Source organism: Eutrigla gurnardus, assembly GCF_963514095.1.
Source record: "Eutrigla gurnardus genome assembly, chromosome: 7".
Taxonomy (NCBI): Eukaryota; Metazoa; Chordata; class Actinopteri; order Perciformes; family Triglidae; genus Eutrigla; species Eutrigla gurnardus.
The window spans coordinates 2,121,789-2,149,254 of record NC_139921.1 but is presented as its reverse complement, the minus strand read 5'-3'; the positions used below and the strand labels follow the sequence as shown (position 1 = coordinate 2,149,254).

The window sequence follows — 27,466 nt, the reverse complement described above, 5'->3', positions numbered from 1 at the left end:
TGTACCTACTTCACCATCATTGAAAGTCGTGTCTGTGCCAATCAGAGGACTAAATAAATTCATGATGATTCATGATTGCACAAGTCCAGTCTAGGACCCCATGTATCCTGGCACCTTATAGTCCACCTTCCATTCACAAAAAACTAATTGAAACTAAATAAATAATAACAAAATGGCACTAAATTTTTACACTCAATTATATTCACCTTTCCTGATGCTGTAGGCACTTTGTATTTTGCTTCCATACTTTTTTATTGGACACCCTCACATTCATTCTGTCAAGCTGACACAGCCACAGGGAGGAGGGAAAGAACACAGTGAAGGACATCTTCTCTGACAAAAACATTTTAATGGTGCGATGCCCATATGGAAATGCTGTTTGAAGCGTAACATTCAATGTAATGGCTAACAATGATGTATACTTTATAAAATATGTCAAATAAAATCAATCAATTAGCCACGCACATTTGTTATATTTTTGGTTACATTCCAAAGGATAAAGAGAAAGTTAATCAAATAACTCAATGTAACCGGATGGGTATCTCAAGGGACAGGACTAAAAAAATTAATTTGTTAACGTTATGGAATGGCAGTGTATATTGTTCATATTGACTGCTAATCAAAAACTAGCTATAGTCCTGGGTCATTAAATACCCCCATGAACAGAGAATTGGGTGAACTGACTTCAGTGAAAGACTGAACAAATATCTTAACCCAATGTATTACTACTTGAGCCTGAATGTATATGCATTGTACTTGAACCGTGAAAGAAAAACATTCAGTAGTCTATTTAGCACTGCATATTTGAAACCGCAACATTTCACCTAAACCTGATGAAATGCCTGCCCTAGATGGAAGGCCTCTGTCATCACTTGTTTGAACTCAGTATAATTTTGCATATGCTTAACAGGCAGGCGGATTGTATTACTACATGCGGCGACTGTTGGGTAGCAAACTGTATGTACACCATACTGGATGTGACAGGTGTGATTGAACTGCACAAAGACACTGAAGTTTATCTTCTCTTCTGGTAAGACAGGAATGTGGCCCTGTCCTGTGAGCCACTGCAGAAACGTACTGGGGGAGAGGTGACCTGGATAGTCACCCACCTCTGGATGTTCACCTTTTCAGAGACAGATAAAGCAAACAATCATGTAAATTAAATATTGGACATGGTTTACCTGTACTAGCAGGGAGGTAGAATTTGGAAATCTAATCTCTGACATACAGTAAGTGTACGTACAATGATAATGTAATCTACATGGAAACTTCATGAGATGTGTAAGACAGAGAAACTAAGTACACAGAGTTTACAAGAAGAAAACTAAATGAGCAATTACATGCTTCCAGCTCCTGCAAGAAGTCCTGTAGATGGTTCATAACGCTCACTTCCACCTGTTCTTTGTTGGAGCCCTTCTCACTGAACTCAGGATGGCACGCCGCAAAGACAAAGTCAGCATCAGCCTGGTGAGAGAAACAATTATCGTTATGAGTTTATCCAGAAAGAGAGAGCAGTGGTGGTCGAGTGAGCTAGAGAGTTAATGAAAAGAGCAAGCGGCGCTGGTGAGAACAAAGCCAATGAATGAGAGAAATAAACTGTGTGTCGGTCAAAACAGACACACTGACAGCATAGGAGCAGCACACAGCAGAGGAGAGAGACGGAGAAGCAGCACATAAAAACACCGTGATGTTACCTGGTTGCTACGCTATGAGTCCCAACCTCACACACGCTGGCTGTGGGCTACACACCCACTGCCCAAAGGTTGACACACAGAAATGTCCCAAACACAGCAAAATAATAAGATAATCAGAAAAAAACTAAAGTCAAAGTAAAGGACATGATTGGTACTTGAGATAAGCTGATATTTTAAGTTTAAGACTTGGAATCACTATTGGCAGTTAAAAGGGGCATCAGTACATCCCTACTAAAGCCTACATTTATTAACTCACCTTCACCTCCACCCCAGGGACAAAGAGTGGTTGGCAGATGTTTGGGTATTGGCTCATTAGATCATCCATCCATCCATCCATTGTCTACCGCTTATCCTGTATTTAGGGTCACGGGGGGGCTGGAGCCGATCCCAGCTATCATTGGGCGAAGGCAGGGTACACCCTGGACAGGACGCCAGTCTATCACAGGGCCGACATGTAGAGACAGACAACCATTCACACTCACATTCACACCTACGGGCAATTTAGAGTCACCAATTAACCTAGCCCCATCCTGCATGTCTTTGGACTGTGGGAGGAAGCCGGAGAACCCGGAGAGAACCCACGCTTACACGGGGAGAACATGCAAACTCCACACAGAAGGAACCTGGGCTGACCTGGGAATCGAACCCAGGACCCTCTTGCTGTGAGGCGAGAGTGCTACCCACTACACCACCGTGCAGCCCACCTCATTAGATCAGCGAGACCATAAAGTTTCAGACCTTCACGTAGCTGGGAGAGAAGGGGCAGCAGCCGAAGTATGGCATGAAGAACAACAGCACTAAAATATAGAAAGAAAAAAGAAATTCAGTATGAAGTTAAAGGTAAAAAAAATCAAAACATGAATATGAACATCTTTGACAAGTATCAGCATAGTGAAAAAACAATTATACCGAACAATTTCTTCTCTCTTTTCAACATTAACAGGTCCATTATAGCCACAGCTCAAAATTTCCTCAATCAGTTCAGTCATTGTAGCCTCTGTGGCCGACTCAACCTTAAAAAGACACACACACACATACAGAAAAAAAACACTGAATAACATGTCAGGGGGGCATGATTACAGCACCTCCAGAGAGCATGTCAAAGTGTCATTGAGCAAGACACTGAACCCCTAACTGCTCCTGATAGGCTGGTTGGCGCCTTGCATGGCAGCCTCCACCATCAGTGTGTGAATGTGTGTGAATGAGGCAGACACAGTACAGCGCTCTGAGTAATCGGTCGACTAGAAATACGATACAATAATAGAGTCCATTTACCATTCAAGAGGTGCAATAGCTGAATATACAATTGTATTTTTATTTCTTGCAATACTGTATTTAGGGCTAGGCAATATGGACATAATCATATATCACAATATCTTTGACCAAATACCTCAATATCGATGTTGTTACAATATTGCTTTCATTTGATATTTAAACATGGGATTTCTGATAAACAGTTATTGTTAATGTGAATATGGTGACCAAGGAGGTAGAGATAGAGATAGAGATAGATCAGCAAAAACAGTTTGCAAAGTTCAGAAAATTGCATTCCTTTTCCAAAATACAGTATCTAAATCCAGGAAAAGACAACACTTGTGCTATATCACAATATTAAGATATCCATCACAGCCAATATCTATTCTCATATCACAATATTGATGTAATAGTGATATATTGCCCAGCCCTATCTGTATTGATTCTCAAAATCATTGTATTGACTCAATGATATCTTTGTCTTTGCTGGAGCATTCTGAAATCCAAGCACATTTTCAAAATATTGATGTTTAAAGCATCACAGCTCATTGAATCAGGACCCCTGAAATCCGACATGTATTGCATCAGAATATTGCTGCCAATACACAGCACATACAGTATGACACTATTGAGTTCCCACCCTCAGTGAAAGGGAAACATCCCTGAGTGTGTTCTCTGACTTTCTTGACCAAATCCCATATCCAGCAAATAAAGTAATAATGAATGTTTTGCTTAATTTGTGGTGTCTTAAACTTATGTGCCATGGACATTTTAGCTACAATTTTAACAAGAAATTAATACAAATGTTAGTCAAGGCATTTCAAAGCTCCTCTTCTGGACAAAATGCAACTACAAAAATGTTGACTAACTTCCACTGTATTCCATGACAAAGGTGGGTAAAAACTAAACCCCATGACTATCTCGAATGAAATTAAAGTAAATTCCCTGATTTCCATGAATTCTGTGACAGCTGGGAATTCTGTATTACAAAGATGTGATGCCAAACATTTTACAGCAGTAAAACCCTTAAGACCTCTTACCTGGGAGATGAGTGATGTATACTGAGCATCAGAGACATCCTCTTTGGAAATGAGCTGTATCTGCAACTCCCCATCACACAAGTACTTGTAGCACCAAAGTTTGAGGCAGCAGGGTGGTGGTCCGCTTTGAGCCAGACTTGCAGCCCAGATTTCACCAGCACTCCTGAAAGAGACAGTATAAAATAATAGTAACATAGTCATGTCCTGACGACTAGGACATACTGTGTAAAGATCACAAGCCACAACATTTAGCCTACTGAACATAAATATCATTGCCATGATAACATTTCAACAAAATATTGTTTGAGGACTCAGACTTATGGACCCCACATGGCATACCTGAAGTTTGTTTGATCGAGATCCAACATGGAATATTTGGGACATTTTCCAGTCTGGTCACCCTCAAACAGCTTCTGCTCAATGCCTGCAACCATCTCTTTGAACACAAAGAATCACTCCATTCATGTAACTACTGTCACTTCTATTTCAACTTTTTTAAAATGTAATTTAAGTCTTATTTCAAATATGTGTACCTGTGAGGAACTCCTTCCGTAGTGCCCCTGTGTCAAGGCCCGCCTCCCCTATGAACTTGATCCTTAACCGACTGGTAGGCAATGCCTTCTTTTGTCGCTTCCATTGAGCAAGGCCCCGCTCCACCACATGGGATCTTGACACAGTGAGAGGAAATTCTTCCTCCTTGTTAACAGAGGTGGCCTGCAGAACGTCATCAAGGCTGAGGGAGAAATAAATGCCTGTTAGACAGTGTGTTTCTGAAAAGCGTATGTAGTCTGTGTTTATTCCTATAGGTCAGAGGTTTTCAAACTGTGGTATGTGTACGTGTATGTGACTTATGCTTTCTATTGTGTGTAAGTATATGCACAATTGTGTCATAGACTTTTCTGTTGCTTCTGTAGGGTTATAGCTTACAGGTGATGCCTGGATTCTTTGACATGATAAGAGGTACTTGGCCCAAAAACTTTGAGAACCTTAGGTTATTAACTGTTGAAGGAGACTATAGAAGCGTACAAACCTAGAAATACTCATCTTGTGTTTTGAAGTTGAAGGAATGAAGTCAGCTTTGCTGAAATGACAAAACACAAGTATGAAGTTGAGAGTGAAACCCATATCCTCTGACCTCAAATGTAAAAAGGTGTACAATAAATTCAGTACAGAAGCCACATATAAAAGTTTAAGTTTTTTAATTAAAAAAAAAAAAAAAATTAATTTTGTTATGGTCAGGACTAACTGATCAATAAAAATCATATGGCAACACAACCAAAGAAATAGCCAAAAAAACCTTGTGTAGTGTTGAAAGCCAATGTATACTGTATCACGCACAGCACAGTCAGCCTTTATGGTAACAGCTCAGTCAATTTAAAAGTAATAAATCCAACTGGTCAATACATTAATCCATTGGTGGGAAGACAGTTGCTTGGAGGGATATCCCTAACTAAGATGCTACAATATCTTGACATATTTTCTCAATTGTGCTAAAAGATTCTGTTACCTCTCTCCACACTCGCTTGCATGTGCCTCCAGCTCATTGGGAGGAAAATTCTGGCCACAGATTGGGCACACAGTCTGCAACTGGAACCACTTAAATGTTTAACATAAAAAGTGGAGACAATAATACCTCAAAAATATACACTCAACACATCACAACATACCTCTGTGTTTGAGGACACAAAAAACAGATCTTCCTCCGTAGGCTGTCAAGAGGAATGAAAAAAATGAAAAAAATTGTGATGTTATGCCAATATTCATTTCGCTTGATTGCATATATCTGTTGTTATTCATCTTTCAACAGATGTTTTTGCATGAACTGTTCATTAATTAACACAGCCTCATTGAAAATATAGCTTAAATACCTTGAAAATTCACATCACATCAGGTAGAATTGGCCACTATAAAAGTTATGACCAAATCCAACCTGTAATGATGAGCCTCCTCTTTGTTCTCTTTAGACATTGTATTCAAGCTTAATGGTGCAACATGTCAGGGGGGGAAAGTGACTGTTATGGGGATAGATTGACAATTTAATGTTTGCTTTTTGTCATGGATGGTCAAGGTGTTGAGAGAGAATTTCTCTAGGCTACACAAAAATGGCAACTGACAATTTCAGTAGTCAACGGTGATGAAAAAGAAATGATGTAGAGTACAGACTTGTCTCATGTCTGTAATTGTGTAATATGTCCCTTGTACTTTGTCCAAACACTTTTTTACCCCAACCAAAATACCACTGATGCTTGAAAAGGTACCAATTACTTCACCTTCTGATTTGAGTTTACTTTGAAGTCTTCCATATCTGGTTTGGGGTGCCTGTAATCCAGGTCTTCATCACTAATCTGATGAAGGAGAGTAGCAAGTTCTCATTTATTATATGAAGACAGTCTATGAAGTGAGTATTATGAAAGCAACATTCACAATGTTGGACCCGAGGAAGGTCCTGATGGATCAAAACGTTGTCTATTAGAGATATCTAGTAGCAAGCTTAAAAGTGTGAGGCAGTCGTTTCTGTGTTTTGCAGAGTACAGCTATTTGTAATATAATGTGATCTCCCAACATTATCCATACAATGGGTCTGTACATACCTCCTCTGCACAAGTATCTGAAGGCTTACATGTTTCAACATGCAGCGCTAGGATTTGTAGTGGATAGTTGGTGTGACAGGAGTGGCACATTGCCTTTGGCATATTGGAGAAGGACCTGGAGTCAGGACGCAGTGGTTGAGTGTCTAGTTCCTCCTGTATTGGAGCAATATATAGGACACCCTTTCCGCCCGTACTTGCAGTCTTCAGCATTAGCCCAGTATATCCACTGTCCTCAGGAGACACCATATACAGTTTTCGAGAACCCCATCCTCCTAAAAAGAAAAAAGTTATTTAATAGTTGAATTCTGTTGAAATGGAACAGTACTCATCACTCATGATATTGATCCAAATGAATATACAACAAGATTAGATTTGCCATGGGTAAGTTCTATGTACCTGCTCCTTTGTAAATCAGCCAGCCCCCAGACACACTTCCCAGTTTTGGATATAGATCTTTGAGGGTTGAAAATACCTTCAAGAGTAATATAAATCACACCATCATATTAATAAAAGAACATTGGTTTTGATAGTGGACTATATTAAAATATTAGATTAGAAAGATTTTCTTGTCAATGTTGCCTCACCTCATCATGAGTGTAGTTCTCAGGTATCAGCGTGGACCTGCGTCCCAAACCAGCTTGCAAATGGGAAATTTCTTCACTGCCTTTGGGAGTGCGCTCAACAAGCTTGGGCAAGAGATAAAATGTAAGTTGTATCTCTTTGACTGGTGTGAAGTGGTTGGAAGGCCCTCGAAGGCACCGGCGCTTTCCCTTGGCTCCAAAAAGGGCAGGAAAAGACCTGTGACGATGAGAATGTTTTAATTTGACATTACACAATACAAGTATACATCTTACTAGCTATAGTTTGTGAGAATTTAAATTGACGAATGTAAGGGACAACAAGTCAGTCTGACAAAGAAACCAAATACAATGAAGGACCTTGTCATTTCTGTGTGGACACTGGGTCGGCCATCTCTCCCTCTTTCCTGACTCCTTCCCTGTCTGCTAGAATGACACCGTGTTCGGAAGATGCATCACATTATTTTATGCTGAGTAGTCAACATTTAAATGAACAGTGTACAATATCTCAGGGGTCAAATGATTGAATTGTTATACATGTTAATCTGGGTTTGTGTTATTTGTTGTGAAACTAGACACAACACCTTGCAGTCTCTGGGGCAGTTTGCTGTTGGGCACTGGGCCCAACAGGGGTGGCTCTGTGTTGGGCACTGGGCCCAATAGGGCCAGGGGAAGGTGTTAAATTTGTGAGCAAATTTAGGAGGTGTCTTGCTGAATTGACCACTTCTGAGTTGTCTCCCTGTCAAAAGTATAAAAATGGAGCTGTAGGTTAGAAGCGATACACAATACATCATATACTTAATAACCCAATAATTATTAGTTAGGCACAATGATTGTGGCAACTCAAATCCATAAAAAAATTATGTAAATATTAATGTTTTGCAGGTCCATAAATGTCTCAAATGGCTAGCGATACACAATAAGTCTACTATGGACTTTACATGGCAGCTAACAAGCTTGATTTAACCACAACTTATTTTTAGTAAAAATATCAGTGAAGTGGTAGAAAGGCACATTAGGCTATATCATTGAGAAAGGAAGTGGAAGAAAAATGAGGGATGACCATTAATGATGACTTGTTGTCATTTTGACACACACAGAGAACATCAAGAACCTCAACAGTCGTCATCTATGGCAAATTAATATAGTATTGAGATCCTCTTTATCCATCATGCAGAAATCACATAATATGCCTATGTTTTGGCCAATTACTGACTACATGAGAGCTATATTGCTACCATGCAGTGGAAAATGCCTGTGAGTGCTGAGAATGTGATTTTGTCTTTTTCCACTCAATCCAATTTTGTATCCAATACTAAATATTACTTTACTGAAGTATTAATAATAGGTAGTTTTTTTTTTTTTTTTACCATACCAGTATTAATAATAAGTAGTTTTTATACCAAACACAGAAGTCAGACATAAAATTATGGTGACAAAGTAGTGAACCATGGCAGAAGTATGGCCAATGCAGGCTGTATAGTGCAGCCTCAGAGGAACCATTCCACTGTGTATAAAACTGTGATATGCACGTTCAGGTTAAAAATGTGTACCACCACAGTAACGTTACTGTATGACACCTAACATACAGACTTCTACAGGTCATAGTATGCTGTAACTTCTCAGACTGGAATGAAAGCAAGTACTACTGTATAAAACATAAAATACACACTACTACACATTACAGCGCTAAATCCATGTAAAGTTGGTCATAGTATTAGCATTGCATAGCATAGCATTGTAATTGTCTGGGTATAACTGTTAAGGATTAGTCTGAGTCCGAGGTGTTGCAAGAATAAGTGTTAGAAGGGAATTAGAACCATGTGGCTTGTTGTCTCGGTCGATTAAAATATAACTTCATAGTTATCAATTCAATCTCAAGTAACTGACCATGAACGGGATGACGTTTATAGTCCGAGTCAAAGTCAAGGCCAGGGGCAAAGAACGCTAGATAACTTACTGTGCATTAGCGAGTATTTTTATGAAATAGAAATAGAAATGGAAAAGCACTGTTGGAAATCCACATGAGATACACACGAGAGCCATCCACTTAATTAACAGCCTAATGGTCATCCCTTCTGCTACTTGTCATGCACAGCAACACTCAGCTGAAGCAATGCTAACATGCTAGCAGGGCCGGAGTGGGACTCATTTTCAGCCCTGGAGTTTCATACCTCAGACCGGCCCACTTTAGATCACGACCTATTATATTAAAATAATGTAATTATAACTTTACATGTTAAGCATACAATAGCGCACTGTTCTCTAAAGCCTTGTAATTCCGTGTACTTTCACACAGCCTTGTGGGCACAAGTGCCCATAGTTCGGCCGTGTTCAGCTGTCTGTTTCCCGGCTGGTTTGCGTGCGGCGCGTCTTGGCGTTTCGCGTTCGACGGAGAGTCCGCCTGTGTGGACTCTTGTGGACCTGGGCGGGCCGGCGTTTGACCGATGTCCGCGGGCTTTTCAGCCAGCTCTGAGGGTGATAGTCCCGACAGTTCGGCTGGGTTCTTGTGTCTATTTACCTGCGGGAATCCCCGCAACGCGTCCGACTGTTTTACGTGTGTACGGACGGAGCAGAAGTCCGGCTTCGCTGTGCGTAATTGTGGCGTGGCGCGGACCTGGACCGGCCGGTGCTTAAGTGAGCTGCACGGCCTTTTCACACAGCCTTGGGGGCACAAGTGCCCATAGTTCGGCCGTGTTCAGCTGTCTGTTTCCCCGGCTGGTTTGCGTGCGGCGCGTCTTGGCGTTTCGCGTTCGACGGAGAGTCCGCCAGTGTGGACTCTTGTGGACCTGGGCGGGCCTGTGTTTTAGTGAGGACCGCGGGCTTTTCACCATGGTCTGGGGGCATCAGGGCCGAGAGTTCGGCTGGGTTCTTGTGTCTATTTACCTGCGGGAATCCCCGCGACGCATACACGTGATACCCACTCCACTCAGTGCCATGACTGAACACCGGCACAAAAATAAATAAAAATAATAATTGAACACCGGCCCTCGCGGCCCAAAAGTCAGACCGGCCCACCGGGAATTGTCCCGGTCCTCCCGATTAGCCACTCCGGGCCTGCATGCTAGTAGTCTAATGTAATTGTAAACATTATGATTTGTTTATGCTCGCTGACGAAACGAAACGATTCTACAAAATAGCTATAACATTAACAACAGTTAAACAAAAGCTCGTTAAAATATATGGTAAACTGCCATTACCGTATTTGTCCCAGCCTCATCCATGGTCAAGCCAGTCTGTCAAGCACTTCTTCCTCCGTCTCATGGCGGGTTGCAACCAGCCAGCATTAAGGTAAATTACCACTATGTCACGTGCTCAAAAACGTAGGTGCTGATTGGCTGAAGAGGAGTCCTGTGTATCTGCGCTCGATTGCTCTTCCTCAACTACCCGGATGTCTGTCACAGTAAATTGAATCTGAATTTTGAGAACTGAATCTGAATTGTGAGAACTGAATGTGAAAATATATAGAATCGAATGTTCAGTGAGGATCAAATATAGTTTCAGAGAAACTGAATTAAATTTCATAATCTTACATTCAGTTTCAAGTTTATTGGAATTCAGTTCCAAACTAATAAATTCAATTTCAAATTATAGTATTCAGATTCAGTTTTTCCAATGCAATGATTCAAATTAAACAATACAAATTCAAATTATGTGATTCAAATTCAGTTTCTAGTGGCACATATTTCAGCCCATAGAATACTTGATTCTGAATGGCTTGAGTGTGTAGGTTAAAAAGTGTTAATGTACACCTAGGAAAGACGTTCCGTCAAATTGTCTGATGACAGTTCTAAATTATTGCGCTGGCTCAAACGCTAGATTGTAACCATGGCAACGGAGACTCAACGCTATTTCACAGTTTATTCATCACAACAGCAAGACAGACAAAACATGAGTGATTTTATCATGTCTTTTAACTTATTTGGTGAGTTTGACAACTTTGAAGACTGGGATGCAGCAGAAGAAAAAGAGATAAGAGAATATGAAAAGAAAAAGGAGAAGCGACACAAGGAGGTGACACCGGAGGAATTGAACGAATTAGAGGATGACAAGGATGAGATAAATACAAAGAAAACCACGAAATGGGCAGTTAAGACATTAAGAGACTTCCTGGCTGACAAAAACTTGGACATCAACTTTGATCATCAACTTCATTCAATGATGTTTCATGAGAAAACTATTGACCGTAAAGACCTAATATTTTGGATATTTCCTATTAACAAGTGTGTCTTTGTACTTACATTTTTTCAGGTGAGTTTCCGTCACTGTATACGTCTGAGGTTTCCCTGCAGCGCTAATTTCAAGCATAGCAGACAATTCTCTTCAGAAAGCCGCACTTCAGGGGGTGTTTTTAAGGGTGTTAGCGGATAACATCCAGGACGAGCTAGCCGCCCGTGATGAAACTTCCTCCCTGGAGGAGCTAATCTCCCTAGCCATTAGGCTGGATAACCGGCTTAGGGAGAGACGTAGGGAGAGGTCCCTTAGGTCCCTTCCTGCTTACCATCAGCTCCAAGGACCCTCCGCAACACCTCCCCGTTCCACCGCCACATCTCCTCCCCCCGTCCAGGTTCCAGAGGAACCAATGCAGCTGGGCCGGATACACCTCCCCCCAGCGGAACGCCGGCGAAGGTTAAAGGAGGGACTCTGTCTGTACTGTGGCGAGTCCGGTCACGCTCTTCCCCTTTGTCCCCTTCGGCCAAAAGCCCAGGCTCAGCATGCGACAGGGGAGCGCTGATGAGCCGAACTGCCTCCGCGGCCACCTCCCCTTCCCGCATCCAACTCCAAGGAACCCTTACCTGGTCTCAGCAGCCCCTATCCCTGTCGGTACTGGTGGACTCGGGCTCTGACGAGAACTTCATCGACGCAGGCACGGTAGACCGGGCTCACATCCCCACACTCCCTCTTCCGGTTCCAAAGGAGGTTTTCGCCCTGGATGGCCGGGTCTTAGCCAGGGTCACTCACCGTAGCGCCCCCCTCACACTCCTCCTGTCTGGCAACCACAGCGAGAGAATCCAACTGTTCATCATCCCCTCACCCCAGTCTCCCGTGGTCCTCGGTCTTCCCTGGCTCAAACTTCACAACCCACACATCGACTGGTCTTCGGCACGGATTAGCAGCTGGAGCATACACTGCAACTCCAACTGTCTCCACTCGGCTGTCCCCTCCGGTGCTCCTGTGTCCCCAGCTCCTCCTGCACCGGTAGACCTCGCCGCCGTCCCCTCTGCCTATCACGACCTGGCGGAGGTTTTCAGTAAGGACCGTGCTCAGTCCCTACCACCTCACCGCCCTTACGACTGCGCCATCGACCTACTACCCGGTGCTACGCTCCCGTCTAGCCGCCTCTACAACCTCTCCCGGCCGGAGCGTGAGGCCATGGAGGAGTACATCCGGGACGCCCTCGCCACGGGGTTCATCCGCCCATCATCCTCACCGGTGGGAGCAGGGTTCTTCTTCGTATCCAAGAAGGATGGTACACTTCGCCCCTGTATAGATTACAGGGGTTTGAACAACATCACTATCAAAAACAAGTATCCATTACCTTTAATTGACTCTGCTTTCGGTCCCCTCTACCAGGGGTCCGTTTCACAAAGCAGGTTTAGTGAAAACTCTGAGTCTGTTAACCCTGAAATCAGAGAAACTCTGAGTTTTCCGTTTCACAAAGCTAGGTAACTCAAACCAGAGAAAGAGGGGTAACTCTAGCCTGTTTCACAGAGAGAGGTAACTTAACCTCTCGGTCAGTTACCATGGTAACTTACTCTTTGAACCTAACCTGGTCGGGACCAGGTTTTTCCTCAACAAACCTCGAGTTTCTCTCTGTCTCCGCCCTCTTTCAGCCACACACGGTATTTGATTTCCTCATTCAGTCGGCAGGCGAGTTTTGGCGTACTATAGTTCTGCCGTGTGTTTGTGAGTAAATCATCAGTCAGTACCTGTTCATAATAATTTTTTGTAGGTGGCGACTATTTTCACCATCATGGGATGTCCTTTTGATAATGATCCCGTGGATGAAGGCGCAGCGTTACTGCGCAGAGAATTAAACATTCGTCGGGAGATGATTATCAGACCGCGCCTAGATGTTCTTGCATTTCCAAACAATTATCTTTTTGAGCGCTACCGTTTCACATCACAGTCCATCATTTACATACACAACCTTATCCGTCCTTACATTTGCAATCTGACTAACAGAAGTCATGCTCTCACATCCCAGCAGGTATTATGTGTTGCGCTGCGTTTTTTGGCAAACGGGAGTTTTTTGTACAACATCGGAGATGCAGAGCACTTGAGTAAGGCAACTGTATGCAGAGCGGTCAGAAAGGTGTGCCTCGCGCTGAAACGGCTACTGCCTGTTTTTGTTGTTTTCCCTGGGCACAAACCTGTCAGAGCCATCAAGGAGGAGTTCCACAGGATTGCAGGTGAATGATGTAGAGATCCATTAAATTAATATTAAATAATATTCTGTTAATGACATTGTGCTGCAACCTCAGACTGGGATTATTAATTGTAATTTATTTCAGGATTTCCCAGTGTGATTGGATGCATAGATGGCACACACATCCCCATCACGGCTCCGTCACAGAATGAAGTGGATTATGTGAATAGGAAGTCCATTCACAGCATAAATGTGCAGGTACATGTGGATTGAGTATACTGTTTCAAAATGATGAAGACTGCATCATAATTCAACATCTGTCATTCTCTGCACTGTCAAGATCGTATGTGATGCTGCACACATAATTTGTAATGTGGAGGCCAAGTGGCCTGGGTCTGTTCATGACTCAAGAATGTATCGCGAGTCTAACCTGAGCAACAGGCTGCAACGTGGTAAGCAGCCTAATGATTAGCACAATACTGTATAACTCACTTGTCTCCCTCCTTTTAATATACTCTACTATACATAACAGGAGAGTTTGATGGCCATCTGCTGGGTGACAGGGGTTACCCATGCCAGCCGAGGCTGCTGACCCCTTACCCTGACCCTGAACCAGGCCCCCAACAGAACTTCAACCGGGCTCACTGCAGGACGAGAGCCCGGGTTGAGATGACCATAGGCCTGCTGAAAGCCCGTTTCCAGTGCCTACGTCACCTCAGGGTGACCCCTGAGAGGGCCTGTGATATTATTGTGGCATGTGTTGTTCTTCATAATATTGCTACTATTAGAGGAGAGCAACACCCTGCCCTACAAATTGAAGATGCTGATGATGACGACCCCATCCACCTGTCAGCTATGCAGGACGGCAGAGCAGTCAGGGACACAATATGTCATCATCACTTCAGTGACTGAGTCACCATCATCACCACCACCAACGTCAAATAAAGACATATTACACATTTCATTTGGTCTTCTTTATTTCCTGCAAATTAAAGATCTAGTTTAGGTAATGTTCCAATAGTTAACATAATTAACATAATTCACCTGCGACCATGTACCAACCTCTAACTTGTGCTCCAGTATTTGAATTTCCAAGTCTGCCTTTCTAATCTGCCGATCCAAGTACTGCATTTCTTTGTCTGTTTTTTGTATTTTTTTCAGCAGGTGAATTTTATAAATGTCTTTTACTGGTAACTGGGAATACATACAAGGAGGACATTATACAGTTGCACATGAATTCACAGAATGAATCTCTGGTGTTAACTGAACATCCATCTCACTGTGTCAATCTCTGCAGTGGAAGTTGAGGGACCCTCCTGCTGCTGCCCAGCCATGCTCTGTTAAAAAAGGATGAGAGTGTGTTAATACTTCAGTGTAGGCTAAATGTCACTCTATATTCCACCACAATGTTAATAAATGTAAATGGGAAGAGAACTATCAGTAATATATCAACATGTTACCTCTATAGGCCTTTCTGGATCCCCCTCGGTAAAGGCAGCAGACACCGTTTCCTCATACTCTTCATCCTAGATGAGTGATACGTTTCAGTATATTTAAACTACCATTTGACAAAATCTTTGGATTATTGCTACTTACAGTGGCAAGGTCTGCTGTGGCATGAGGGGGCTCCACCAGGCAGACAGCACCATCAGAATCTGTTGGGACAAAATTAAAAACAAAGTCATGAAAGGGAAATAAATAGGCTTTAGATAGATAGAGATAGATAGATCTAGGCATAATACATTTTATGAAAGCACTTGTGTCTTGGGGGGTGAGCTCAGATGATGAGCTCCCTCCCGGGATTCCCTCTGCCACTGGCCTTCCTACATTTTGGCTGAGAGCCAGCTCCTCTGCCTCCGTTAGAGGAGGCGGTGCGGGGCCACCCCCCGTTTTACGGGCGTCCGCTTTCTTTCTGTTGGCTGAGTAGAAGTCTGTGTTAGTTTAAATAGCCTATATATTTAACAGAACATGATACAGATGAGAAGGCATTAATGTGTATGAAAACATTATGTTGGTGATAAACAACTGTACAGTCAAACAGCCACTTAATATTTAGCTACTTTACAATGTCAAACATAATCAAAATGAGGTACCGCCGTGAGACTGCCGAGGTCTTACCTGTTTGAACAATGTTTTTATGTTTCATCTTCAGCTGCTGCCAAGTTCGCTTCTCCCCCATGGGATTGCACCTAAATGAAATTAATTACTAGGCTGCACTCAGTGTCACCCTGTAATATTATTGTGATTGCAAAGGACTACATTAAAACTTACGCATTGACCCGAGCAGCAATTTTCTCCCACGCCGTCTCCCTCGCTTTAGCTGCTGCAGCGGTGTTACACTTGCTTCGAAAAACGTCGTCAAACTCACCGTATGAGCGCATCAGAATTTCGAGCTCAAGTGGGGTGAAAAATGACGCCCGCCGCTTCCCTGTTGCCATGGTGTCTCGTCGAATCGGTGCTCCATTGATGCGGTCTTTTTATACTTGTGGTGCACGAGCTTAACTCCAGGTGAAACTACTCCGAGTTGATCAACCTAACTCAAATCAGCTGTTCTGGAACCGAAAACTCAGAGTTTCCTATCTCAGAGTAGATCAACTCAGAGTTCAGGGTTACACTCAGAGTTTGTTGAACCTGCTTTGTGAAACGGGCCCCTGGCCACCATCTTCTCCAAGCGAGACCTGCGCAGCGCTTACCATCTGCTGCGCATCCGGGAGAAGGATGAGTGGAAGACGGCTTTCAACACCCACCTAGGGCACTTCGAGTACCAAGTCATGCCATTTGGTCTCACTAACGCTCCTGCTGTTTTCCAGGCGTTGGTGAATGACGTGCTCCGTGACATGCTGAATCGTTTTGTTTTTGTCTACCTCGATGACATTCTCATTTTTTCTCGTTCCCCCGAGGAGCATCTTCAGCATGTCCGGACCGTCCTACAGAGGCTCCTGGAGAACAAGCTCTTTGTCAAGGCGGACCGGAAACAGCTCCAGCGCTTCTTGGGTTTCGCCAACTTCTATCGCCGCTTCATCCAGGACTACAGCCGGGTGGCGGTTCCACTCACCTGCCTCACCTCCTCCAAGCTCCCATACACCTGGTCATCGGATGCAGAGACGGCGTTCGCCAAACTGAAGGGGCTGTTCTCCACGGCTCCAGTCCTGGTCCATCCGAACCCGGATCTCCAATACGTGGTGGAGGTGGACGCCTCGGACACCGGTGTGGGGGCGGTGCTGTCCCAGAGATCCCCGTCGGACCAGAAGCTCCACCCCTGTGCTTTCTTCTCTCGGCGTCTCTCCCAGGCGGAGGGGAACTATGACGTGGGGAATCGGGAGCTGTTAGCCGTCGTCCTCGCCCTGCAAGAATGGAGACACTGGCTGGAGGGAGCGGCTGTCCCCTTCCTCGTTTGGACCGACCATCGCAACCTTACCCACCTCCGCTCGGCCAAATGTCTGAACTCCCGCCAGGCTCGATGGGCTCTGTTCCTGGGGCGTTTCTGTTTCACCCTCACCTACCGACCTGGCTCGAGAAACACCAAGCCCGACGCTCTCTCCCGCCAGTTCTCTCCTACGGATGAGCCAGACACTGATGAGCACATCATTTCCCCCGAGTGTGTGGTTGCTGCCGCCAGATGGGAGGTCGAACGCACGGTCAAGGAGGCGCAGCGCACCCATCCTCCACCGGACGGCTGTCCACCCGACCAGATGTTTGTTCCGGATCCCTTCAGGTCTATGGTCCTTCAATGGGGGCATTCATCGAGGTTGGCTTGTCATCCGGGTTTCCAGAGAACCCTCGCCCTCGTTCGTCAGCGGTTCTGGTGGCCCTCACTATACGCTGACACCAAGGAGTTCGTCTCGGCCTGCTCCGTCTGTTCCCGCAGCAAAGCGTCCCACCGTGCTCCAGCCGGCCTGTTACGACCTCTGCCCATTCCTCATCGACCCTGGTCGCACATCGCCGTGGACTTCGTCACTGGACTGCCACCCTCGGAGGGACATACGGTCATCCTCACCATTGTGGACCGGTTCTCAAAGGCTGTCCACTATGTCCCCCTACCTAAGCTCCCCTCAGCCTTGGAGACGACCTGGTACACAATGTCTTCAGGCTTCATGGTCTCCCCCTGGACATCGTGTCGGACCGCGGCCCACAATTCGTCTCTCAGGTCTGGAAGGCGTTCTGCTCGGCGATCGGGGCATCGGTCAGCCTCTCATCCGGATACCATTCCCAATCTAACGGACAGACAGAGCGGGCTAACCAAGACCTGGAGGCTGCGCTGCGTCTCCGCCAGTCACCCTGCCTCCTGGTCCACTCATCTCCCATGGGTGGAATACGCCCACAACTCCCTCGTCAGCTCTGCCACGGGTATGTCACCATTTATTGCCGCTAACGGTTTCCAACCCCCTTTGTTCCCCGAACAGGAGAGTGAGGTGGCAGTTCCGTCCGTCCGGGACCACATTAGGCGGTGCCGGCAGGTGTGGCAGGCGGCCCGCGCTGCCCTCCTTCGCACGGCGGCTCAGAACCGGCGCCTAGCGGACAGGCACCGCAGGCCGGCCCCGGACTACGCACCGGGCCAGAGGGTGTGGCTTTCGTCCAAGGACCTGCCCCTTCAGACGGACTCCCGCAAGCTGGCGCCCAGGTACATTGGTCCTTTTGAGATCGAGAGAATGATCAACCCTGCGGTAGCTCGGCTTAAGCTTCCAGCCTCCCTCAAGGTCCATCCCTCCTTTCATGTGTCTCTGCTCAAGCCCGTCTCTTCCAGCCCATTGAGCCCTCAGGCCGAACCCCCACCACCCCCCCGGCTTCTGGACGACCACCCCATCTACACCGTCCGCCGCCTTCTGGATGTTCGTCGCCGGGGCCGGGGGTTCCAATATCTGGTGGACTGGGAGGGTTATGGTCCGGAGGAGCGCTCCTGGATTTCCCGCTCCCTCATAGAAGACAAGACCCTGCTCTCTGACTTTTACCGGCAGTTCCCGGGGAAGCCTGGCAGGGTGCCAGGAGGCACCCGTTAGGGGGGGGGGGGGGGGGGGGGGGGGTACTGTCACGGTTCTGCCAGGACAGTGGGAGGGATTTCTGTGTTTCTGTGTTGTGTTTTCCCTTGTCTGTCTTCCCCCTCCTTTTCCCTCTCACTCTCCAGCCACTCTGGGGGGTGTGGCCGGTGGGCGTGCCGGCAGCAGAGGACCAAGCGGGCACACCTGATGCCAATCATCAATTCACCAGCAGACTATTTAAACCTGGCGTCCTCATCACTCCGGCGCCAGATTATTTCGTCCCTACGGTGATGTGTGAAGCTCTGATCTTCGTCTCCGCAAACAGTGTTTTCTCCTGCCTAGTCGTAATCTCTACTAACGCCTTTTTTGTGACTTCGCTCTCCAGAAGGACTCCAGCATTCTCCCGTTGGACTCATCCCTGCCTGCCAGTCCACCTGCTTGCTCGTCACCTCAGCAGTCCTCTGCTAACCAGCTCGAACGGACACGTCACCCGCACCAGCCTGCTGCACCATTCATTTCTGGTTTACAATAAACATCTTAAACCTGCCTTCTGCCTCTGGTCTCTCAGTCCGGGTCCAATAGACAAAAACATAACTAGAGTACTGTATACAGTAGGACTAGAACACCCTCATGATGTTCAAAGTCCCAACATCACCCAAGAGCAAGCGTTATAAAGCGTTGATGAATGGAAAATCTCAGCTGCAGCATCATCATAGTTTATAATTCATTAGTGAATTTAGTAGGAGCATTTTCTCCAACAATGAAGAAACAGTTTAATATGTGTTTTTATTTGTAATATGTTAAATACATTATGTTTTCTATTCTAATCTGTGTGTGCTCTGTGTTTCATGTTGATGGTTTTCACTGGACAGCAACTATTTGCTCCAGTCACTAATGCATGTTCCTCAACACGACAAGGTTCAGTCTAAAGACAAAGCCATCCCGATATACTCCATTCATTTAAGTACATTTACACAAGCATTAATACGTTTACAACAAGTACAAGGAGGATTACAAACTGCAATGTTTTCATTCACATCTTTGCGTTGACTCTGAATGTAATCGCACCGAGTGAACAATTTGCTTTGTGTTTGTTGTGAACAGTTTCAGAGACGCAGAGACACTGATCCAGACAAGACTCCAAACCCAGGATAAAGAGGTTCAGTGAATGTGGTGTTGAAGGTGTGGAGGTGGATCAGTTTGTCAGAGGAGACTCTGTAGAAGGTCAAAGTGCCAGCAGGACAGTCCAAGTACACTGCTACCACACCAGAGGAGGAGGAGGAGGAGGAGATGAGTGTTTGTTCATTTTTGTGCCAGACAGAGTAACGACCACCATCATAACAACTCAGACTCCAGGACTGACCATTCCTTCCAAACTCAGAGTCGTATCCTCTCCTCTGTATTCCTCTGTAACTCACTGATATATGAACATCTCCTCTCCACTGGACCTCCCAGTAACAGCGACCAGTCAGACCGTCTCTACACAGCAGCTGAGGACATGAGACAAATATGTCTGGATGATCTGGATATGACTGGTCGTCTGACACACCTGTCACCTTCCTGTTGGTGTCGTCCAGTTTAAGTTCTCTGCTGACTGTGTTTGTGTCCAGTTCCAGTTCACAGACATCTGATGGAGAGAACAAACACAATGCAGCTAAAGGTTATTGTTGGAGACAATTGGGTGTTTTTTGGTGTGTGTTTTGAAAGCTTAATAAATATACTTTGGGTATTAGTATATGACATCACAAGGGGGCGGTACCTTGATGGTGATGGGTCACGTCATACATTTCATTGATAAATAGGACACCGGTGTGTAGTGGTGTGTGTTTTGTTGGATCGCAGAGAAAAACACAGTGTTGGGGAACTAACAGGAGCAGATTCAGTTATTAATAGATAATTATTAATATCAATACTCAGTCTCAATATAAAGGAGTTTGTACTGAAATGCCAATAATTAATAACTATTAGAATATGAGTACAAACAGTCGAAGGATTTGTGAATTCTTCACAGAGAAGAGGTTGATATCATTCATTCTTATACAACATTAATAAACACAGCAGTATGTTCATAAGGGGTTTATTAACAATAAACAAGAAACATACACTAAGTCTAAGTGGCCTATCTAACTAAATACTATACATGTGTGTGTGTGTGTGTGTGTGTGTGTGTGTGTGTGTGTGTGTGTGTGTGTGTGTGTGTGTGTGTGTGTCGACCAGTCAGCCATGTGGAGTGGGGGTGTTCTTTGTGGGAGTCTTTGGCCAAATCCCAATGTCCCCCTAAGGTCTAAGTCCTGAACCCTCAGGTACTTAAAACTGTATTCTACGATTTGAAAGGATGACACACACACACACCCCTCCCCTCTGTGTTCCTTTGAGCTCGTATCGTTCTCCCCTCGCAGCCTCCCACCTCCGTCTTATTTTACGAAAATAGTTCACCGAAAGGTGTTTCTGAAAACAATTTAGGCGAGAAATAAGCTATGCAGTTGCTGAATCTGTCTCTGCCATGCAGACCGGATGGCTACTATTGGCTAGTTTGGCGCAAGTGATAAATTGTAGACTACAGCTTTAAGTGACATCACCTGGTAAACGGTTGAGTGTGAGAGGCTGTGAGGACTTGAAATGGTAGAAATACAAATGGGACAGCACTCGGTATGTCACTTTACTTTGATGACACAAAATATATTATCTAAAAGTGTCGGGTTTTATTTCACGTTTTACAGCCTGATCTGAACGTCTTCCAGACTCTTATCATCCCAGACCAGACGTCACTCAAATAATGTATTTACTTCAATAAGTTAAATTAAAATTGGGCTGCACGGTGGTGTAGTGGGTAGCACTCTCGCCTCACAGCAAGAGGGTCCTGGGTTTGATTCCCGGGTCGGCCCTGGTTCCTTCTGTGTGGAGTTTGCATGTTCTCCCCGTGTTAGTGTGGGTTCTCTCCGGGTTCTCCGGCTTCCTCCCACAGTCCAAAGACATGCAGGATGGGGATAGGTTCATTGATGACTCTAAAATTGCCCGTAGGTGTGAATGTGAGAGTGAATGGTTGTTTGTCTCTATATGTTGGCCCTGCGATGGACTGGCGACCTGTCCAGGGTGTACCCTGCCTTCGCCCAATGACAGCTGGGATTGGCTTTCTGGTCACCTAGGAATCAGGAAGCACACTTCACAGGGGTTAATTCATCATCATCTTCGGAATCTGGCAGATATGATGTTGCATCATCTTTATTCTCATCATTCGGCACTCTGGTGTACAGTAACATCTTGCTCATGGCAACGTCAATCAGCCTCTGAACCAAGTCTCTCAGGAATGGAACACAACAACAACACAACGTAGTCATAATTGTGGTTATTATGATTATGGTTACCAGATCTGATTGTATGAGCCCTGACCACCTCCCGAACATGTTCTCCATCCATGAAAAGTAAGGGTGTTCATCAATACCTGAGTTTTCCACGAACTCCTCGGATAATGATGTCAGACCTGCCAACGCCCTAGTCCCACTGCCGTCAGGGGCGGTGTTATTGGGAATGAAAGTGCAACACATATCCCCAAACATCTTACACAAGCCTCCTTTCTCGGCCAGCAACATGTCCTGCGCCATCCGGTTTTGCCATGCCATGAGACTGGTTTTATCTAATTGATAACCCCTTGATGCGGTCTCTGGTGTAATTGATGAACCTCTGTTGGTTATAATACAAATAGTTAATCCAACCAACATTTTAATTGGTGGTTGACCACCACATGATCATTGATTCGAAGCCCGCTGCAATCTGATCTCTGGCCTTATATCTGTTAGGGACTCCCTGAGGCACCCCAATAACGTCCATATAGACATGAGGATCAAAGGAGCCGTCAGGGGCGTCTCTCTTAACGCGATCCAGCGTCTCTGAGGCCTCTGCATGCTGTAGGATTTTGGTATTATTCAAAGGCAGGACATAGAATGGCATTACAAGTTGCACAAGAGCACAGACACCCGTCCAATCAGTTGGTAATGTTGTTCGAAGTGTTCTGCCACCGCAGAACCACCAGATGTCCGCCCTGGCCACAGTTTGTTTTCTCACCCACGAATCCTGCACACCCCATTCTCCTGCTGATAACTTCAAGGTTAGATTACAGGAAGTCAAAATTCCTACACTAATCATACCTTTTTCTCTGGACAGACAGGTGTAGTTGCCGTCATATGGCTCAAACCAGGGTAGCCGCATGTGAGTTGGCACAGGGGGAAACAGATCGTGCATACTGGTGCAGGTCTTGTCAGCAGGTAGAGACGCAGAGTTGTATAGCAGTAGTTAAATATACATCTATTGATGCACCTAGACACATCTTCAGTGATGGAACCTAGGGTCATTGGGTGTTTTGGGTCTTTCAACATCATACACCCTTGCCCAGGCGACCCAGCCAGGATTGATCAAGTCCCGACTTGTGTCTAGGTAGCATGTACCCACGGATCACCCCTCTTGATCCACAGCCATCTAGAGGCTTTCTCAGCTGCCTCTGTTGTTGCTCTGATGGCCTTTCTCTGTCGTGCCCCAGTGATGCCAAGCAGGCTGTATGCTTTGCAGATAGGTCGTGCTGCGAAGCCTCTACAGCCCACCTCGATTGGCACACACCGAGCATGCCACCCCCGTCTGCGGCACTCCTCCACTAAGTCGGCATACTTGGCACGCTTCCTCTCATTGGCCTCTTCCATACGCTCCTCCCAGGGGACTGTCAGCTCCAGAAGAACCACCTGCTTTGTTGAGTCTGAGAACAGGACTATTTCTGGTCTCAGGGTGGTTTCCGTGATATGCTCTGGGAATCTGAGCTGCTTCCCCAGGTCGGCCTTCATCTGCAAGTCCGGCGCGGTTCCAAGTCGGCGTCTGTCTTTACCCTGGGCCTTGTCGTAGCACGTGGTTGGAACGCTTGCCTAGCACGTGGTTGGAACGCTAACCAGCACGCTGTGACGCAAGCATGACTCAGCCTGCTCGACTGCATCCCTTGCCCTCCACTTCCTACCAGTCCTGACTACGATGCCAGCCTGGGAGACTTTTGGGTCACTGGATTCCCTGTACCACAGCACCTCTCTTGCACGGGTAACCATGAACTTCTCATTCAGGCTGCTTATGGGGAGTTTCAGTTTGTTGTTCTGCCCGTACAGAGCGATGCTACTCAGGCTTCGTGGCAGGCCCAGCCATCTACAGAGGTAACGGCTGATCCTCCTCTCGAAGCCCTCTAATGTTGTTATCGGGAACTCGTACACAAGCAGGGGCCACAGAATCCTGGGGAGAACACCGTGCTGGTAAATCCAGGCCTTGAATTTACCAGGCAGACCAGATTTGTCCACTGCTGTCAGCCATGCCTCCAGCTCCTGATTTGTGGCCTTGATGGATGCAGCGTCCTTCTGTGTGCAATCAAATGTCTTGCCGAGGCTCTTGATTGGTTTCTTGGTGACTGATGGAATCTGGGTGCCGTCCAGAGAGAAGCGGAACTTGTCTGTCACCTTCCCTCTCTTGAGCATCAGGGACCTTGATTTTGCAGGCTTGAAACACATCCGAGCCCAGGTGATGGTCTTCTCCATCGGCACCCCGGCACTGACGTCGTTGTAACTGTCAGGTCATCCATAAAGGCTCTGATGGGGGGCTGGCGGACTCCAGACTTGGTGAGCAGACTTCTGCACTTGACTTCGGCTGACTTGACCAGCATGTTCATGGCCAAGGCAAAGAGGATCACTGAAATCGTACATCCAGTGATGATCCCTTTCTCCAGCCGATGCCACTCGGATGTGACTGCCCCAGAGGTGACTCTCAGCTTGAAACTCTTGTAGTAGTCCAAGATGAGGTCCCTGATTTTACCTGGGACATGGTGCCGATCCAGTGCTGTTTCCACCAGCTTATGCGGAATGGATCCATAAGCGTTGGTAAGGTCAAGCCACAGCACTGCAAGGTCTCCTTTTCCTTCTCTTGCCACTCTGATCAACTGCGTGACCACACCTGTATGCTCGAGACATCCTGGGACCTTAGGGATTCCCCCCGTCTGTACAGAGGTATCGATTTACTCGTTCTTCAGGAGGAACTCCGTCAACCTACGGGATAGGATGGTGAAGAATATCTTCCCCTCAATGGTTCTGAACTGCTCGATGTTCTTAGCATTCTCCTCCTTAGGAATCCAGACACCTTCTGCAAATCTCCATTGTAGGGCTACCTTTCCCCTCCTCCAGATAACCCTCAGGATCTTCCACAGCCGGTGAAGGAGTCTGGGACCTCTTGTACACTTTATAGGGCACTCCGCTTGGTCCCTGGGCAGAACTGGCTCTGGCTGCCTTGACGACCTCCTGAACCTCCTTCCAACTGGGCTTCTTGCTGTTGAAGTCAGTGGTGGGTCCTGGGGGGTCTATTAATGGTCTGAAGGGACCTAGGTCTTCATCCCAAGCAGCATCACTGTAGGTGTTGCGGAGATGGTGGTCAATCTCCTCTTTGGGACAGACGAGTTGGCCACTTCGCTTCTGCTATCGCCTTCAGCACCTGGTCGTGGCGGCAAGTATAGCGTCCTTCTGGGCTGGTTAAGACGTCATAGACGGATGCGATAAGGAACTTGATCCGGTAAGGCTCAGCTTGCCAAAGCTCGGACCAGGAGATCTTGTGGTCCACTGCCTGTTCTCGTCCATGCGCAGTAGTATACATTGAAAACCTGTCAGTTCATTTTCAGGGTTCAGGGGGAACGGCATAGTTCCCAGAGTCGGTCTTGCTGCTGCACATGCCAGACAATCATTTTTAGGACAATTCTGCCAAACCGTATTATACAGCAAATCCAACCATTGATTTTTGTCTAGTGCAATTCTGTCTTGCAGTGTGGTGACGTTATATAGATATTTAACCAATTGTCTGTTGGGCTGGAGTGTTGAGGTGTCATCAGATGTGGGCAGTGCACTTGATACATCGGTCCTAGTTGTTCTCTCCCTAGGTTCAACATTCAATCCTATCAGTGCAGTTGGATCTGTCCCCTTTAACCACACCCCAACACATAAGTCCCATTATCACTTCTTGTGACCGTGTTTGCTATAGCCCACTGCCATTCCTCACAATCACACCCATAGTTTGTTTTTGATTCTCCGAAAACTCCAATGTATGGGGAAGTCGTTATGCAAATGTATTTCTCAGACCAAGCCCACTGCTGTTGCCGTCCTGTACCACAGTCAATTATAGTACAGAGGTCTAAGGAGGTCACGCAATCTTGTCCCTCTGTGCATGTTATGCTGACCTTCACCGGTCTGGTATCTCCACTGGTTTGCGGTCCTATCTCCCTTTTAGCTCTTAATTTGGCTAGCGTTCGATTGGCTAGTGTTGAATTTACAATCAGTGGCTCGGTTGCGGTGCGATTGTTGTTGCCATTCGGTTGTCGAGACTGACGTTCGTGTACCCACGAGTATCAGATCTACCACTTTCACTGTTATCAAAGTCATTAGACACAGTGTTCCTCTCATACCGCATCCCGTCCTTCGGTATGGATTCCACGGTCTATCTGCCATGGTGTGGTGTTTTTACTTATCTGTCTCCCCTGGAGTGCTGTATGCTCTTTTACAGTGTGTAAGATGAACCCACGTCCCCCTCTCAGCGATGCGGACTGCTGCCGGTGTAGATAGCAGAACCTGGTATGGACCTTCCAAGCGAGGAGATGACCAGTTCTTCTTTTTTAGGGTCTTTATGAACACCCAGTCACCTGGCCTCACCGAAGGTTCTCCTTCCGCCACTAGATCTGTAGGAGGAGATACTTTGGACATAATATTTTTGTTTTTCATCATATTAGACATGTAATTGGCAATCGTTTCAGTTGCTTCAGTGTCATCTCCCTTTGTGTAGATGAGAGGTACCCTATAGGGTCTGCCACATAGGATCTGAAATGCTGACAGTCCCGTCACATTTGGTAGTATGTGCATGCTAAATGCTACTGCTGGTAAACATGTAGTCCATGGTTTACCTGTCTCTTCCATAGCCTTCCTTAGTTTTGCTACTGTCCCTGCTAACTGTGGATGATAACTGCAGTGAAACTTTAGTTGAATATTAAACATTTCTGATAATTTTGCCATGACTTGGTTCCTGAAATGTGGACCGTTATCACAGTAAATTGTTTCTGGGAATCCGAATCTTGGTGCAATAACAGTAGCAAGGATTTTTGCTACTACTATAGCGTTGTTTGTTGCTGTTGGTGTGATTTCAACCCATTTTGAAAACATATCTACTATTACTAGACAGTAGAGGTGTAACAATTCATTCGATTAATCGATGAATCGATTGTCAGTCCTATAGATTCTACTAAATTGATCTGCTAAAATAAATAAATTGAATGAATCGTTTTGGCTTCACCAATAATCGATATAAATGCATTTAATCGGATGAATTGTGATTCTTACTTATGATTAATGTTTTAATACGTTTAAGACACTCTCTCCCTGCCAGCATGTAGTCTATTGAAAAATGTTCAAAATAACTGAGCAATGTTTAATTACATTTTTGTATTCAGCATAAAATATTATGCAGGACTACTTTTTTCTAGAACAAATATGTTATTTTTCACCTTTCAGAAGAATACAGATAGTCTCACTCGCATTATCGCATGTTTATTTAATGGATATATGTCAAACATTTATTTATCATTGCTACCATCCCTCCTGTTGAGACATGGGTAATTGCATGGCTCAAAATAGCCGCAAATCTATAAAGAGATTTAGGAAGGATGAGCTTACCCTCAGGTCATCTCCAGATGTCATCATCTGTTTGTTTTGCTCCTTTGTCGCACCACAGTGTTTTCTCAGTGTCTGGTGTTGTGGCTTGCATGTCCTTCAAAATGTCATGGTCAATGTGTTCTGTGTCAGTATCAGCTACAAAAATGTAATCTGAACCCTGCCCCTATGCGCTGCGCGCTTAGCTTCTTCGTCTGCTTTGCGGTTTCCTCATGAACCTGGATCAGTCCCGGTGGTGTGTGCTGC

General features: G+C 45.6%; 4 protein-coding genes and 1 long non-coding RNA gene across 5 annotated transcripts in view; 1 reads left to right on the top strand and 4 right to left on the bottom strand.

The window, feature by feature from the left end:
- The window catches only part of LOC311016207 (uncharacterized protein), a 618,931-nt gene that overhangs the window by 38,471 nt on the left and 552,994 nt on the right, over window positions 1-27,466 (bottom strand). The window lies entirely within an intron of this gene.
- Window positions 1-27,466, bottom strand: part of LOC311016209 (uncharacterized protein) — a 199,603-nt gene that overhangs the window by 143,673 nt on the left and 28,464 nt on the right. The window lies entirely within an intron of this gene.
- LOC311015811 (uncharacterized protein) lies at window positions 316-6,291 on the bottom strand (the record flags this gene model as incomplete). The annotated part of the gene is made up of 11 exons (XM_084013254.1): window positions 316-1,123; window positions 1,341-1,464; window positions 1,951-2,002; window positions 2,399-2,491; window positions 2,604-2,707; window positions 3,989-4,151; window positions 4,328-4,424; window positions 4,522-4,721; window positions 5,496-5,545; window positions 5,656-5,697; window positions 6,277-6,291. The coding sequence occupies 11 exons, from the start codon at window positions 6,289-6,291 to the stop codon at window positions 825-827; spliced, it is 1,239 nt and encodes a 412-aa protein (XP_083869380.1). The 3' UTR covers window positions 316-824.
- LOC311016228 lies at window positions 13,474-14,341 on the top strand. The gene is made up of 4 exons (XR_014597460.1): window positions 13,474-13,570; window positions 13,673-13,785; window positions 13,868-13,979; window positions 14,060-14,341. It is a non-coding gene; the product is annotated as an uncharacterized lncRNA (long non-coding RNA).
- On the bottom strand, window positions 14,531-16,146 carry LOC311016222 (uncharacterized protein). The gene is made up of 6 exons (XM_084013803.1): window positions 15,799-16,146; window positions 15,646-15,716; window positions 15,270-15,446; window positions 15,124-15,182; window positions 14,988-15,053; window positions 14,531-14,864 (listed from the first exon to the last, which is right to left on the bottom strand). The coding sequence occupies exons 1-6, from the start codon at window positions 15,963-15,965 to the stop codon at window positions 14,787-14,789; spliced, it is 618 nt and encodes a 205-aa protein (XP_083869929.1). The 5' UTR covers window positions 15,966-16,146; the 3' UTR covers window positions 14,531-14,786.

What these genes read in the sequence shown, in the direction of transcription:
- LOC311016222 (XM_084013803.1), bottom strand. Translation starts at nt 15,965, where the DNA reads ATGGCAACAGGGAAGCGGCGGGCGTCATTTTTCACCCCACTTGAGCTC. An exon ending in ATTGCTGCTCGGGTCAATGC is followed by an intron (nt 15,717 to 15,798) that starts GTAAGTTTTAAT and finishes AATTTCATTTAG; the next exon opens with GTGCAATCCCATGGGGGAGA. An exon ending in TAAAAACATTGTTCAAACAG is followed by an intron (nt 15,447 to 15,645) that starts GTAAGACCTCGG and finishes ACTTCTACTCAG; the next exon opens with CCAACAGAAAGAAAGCGGAC.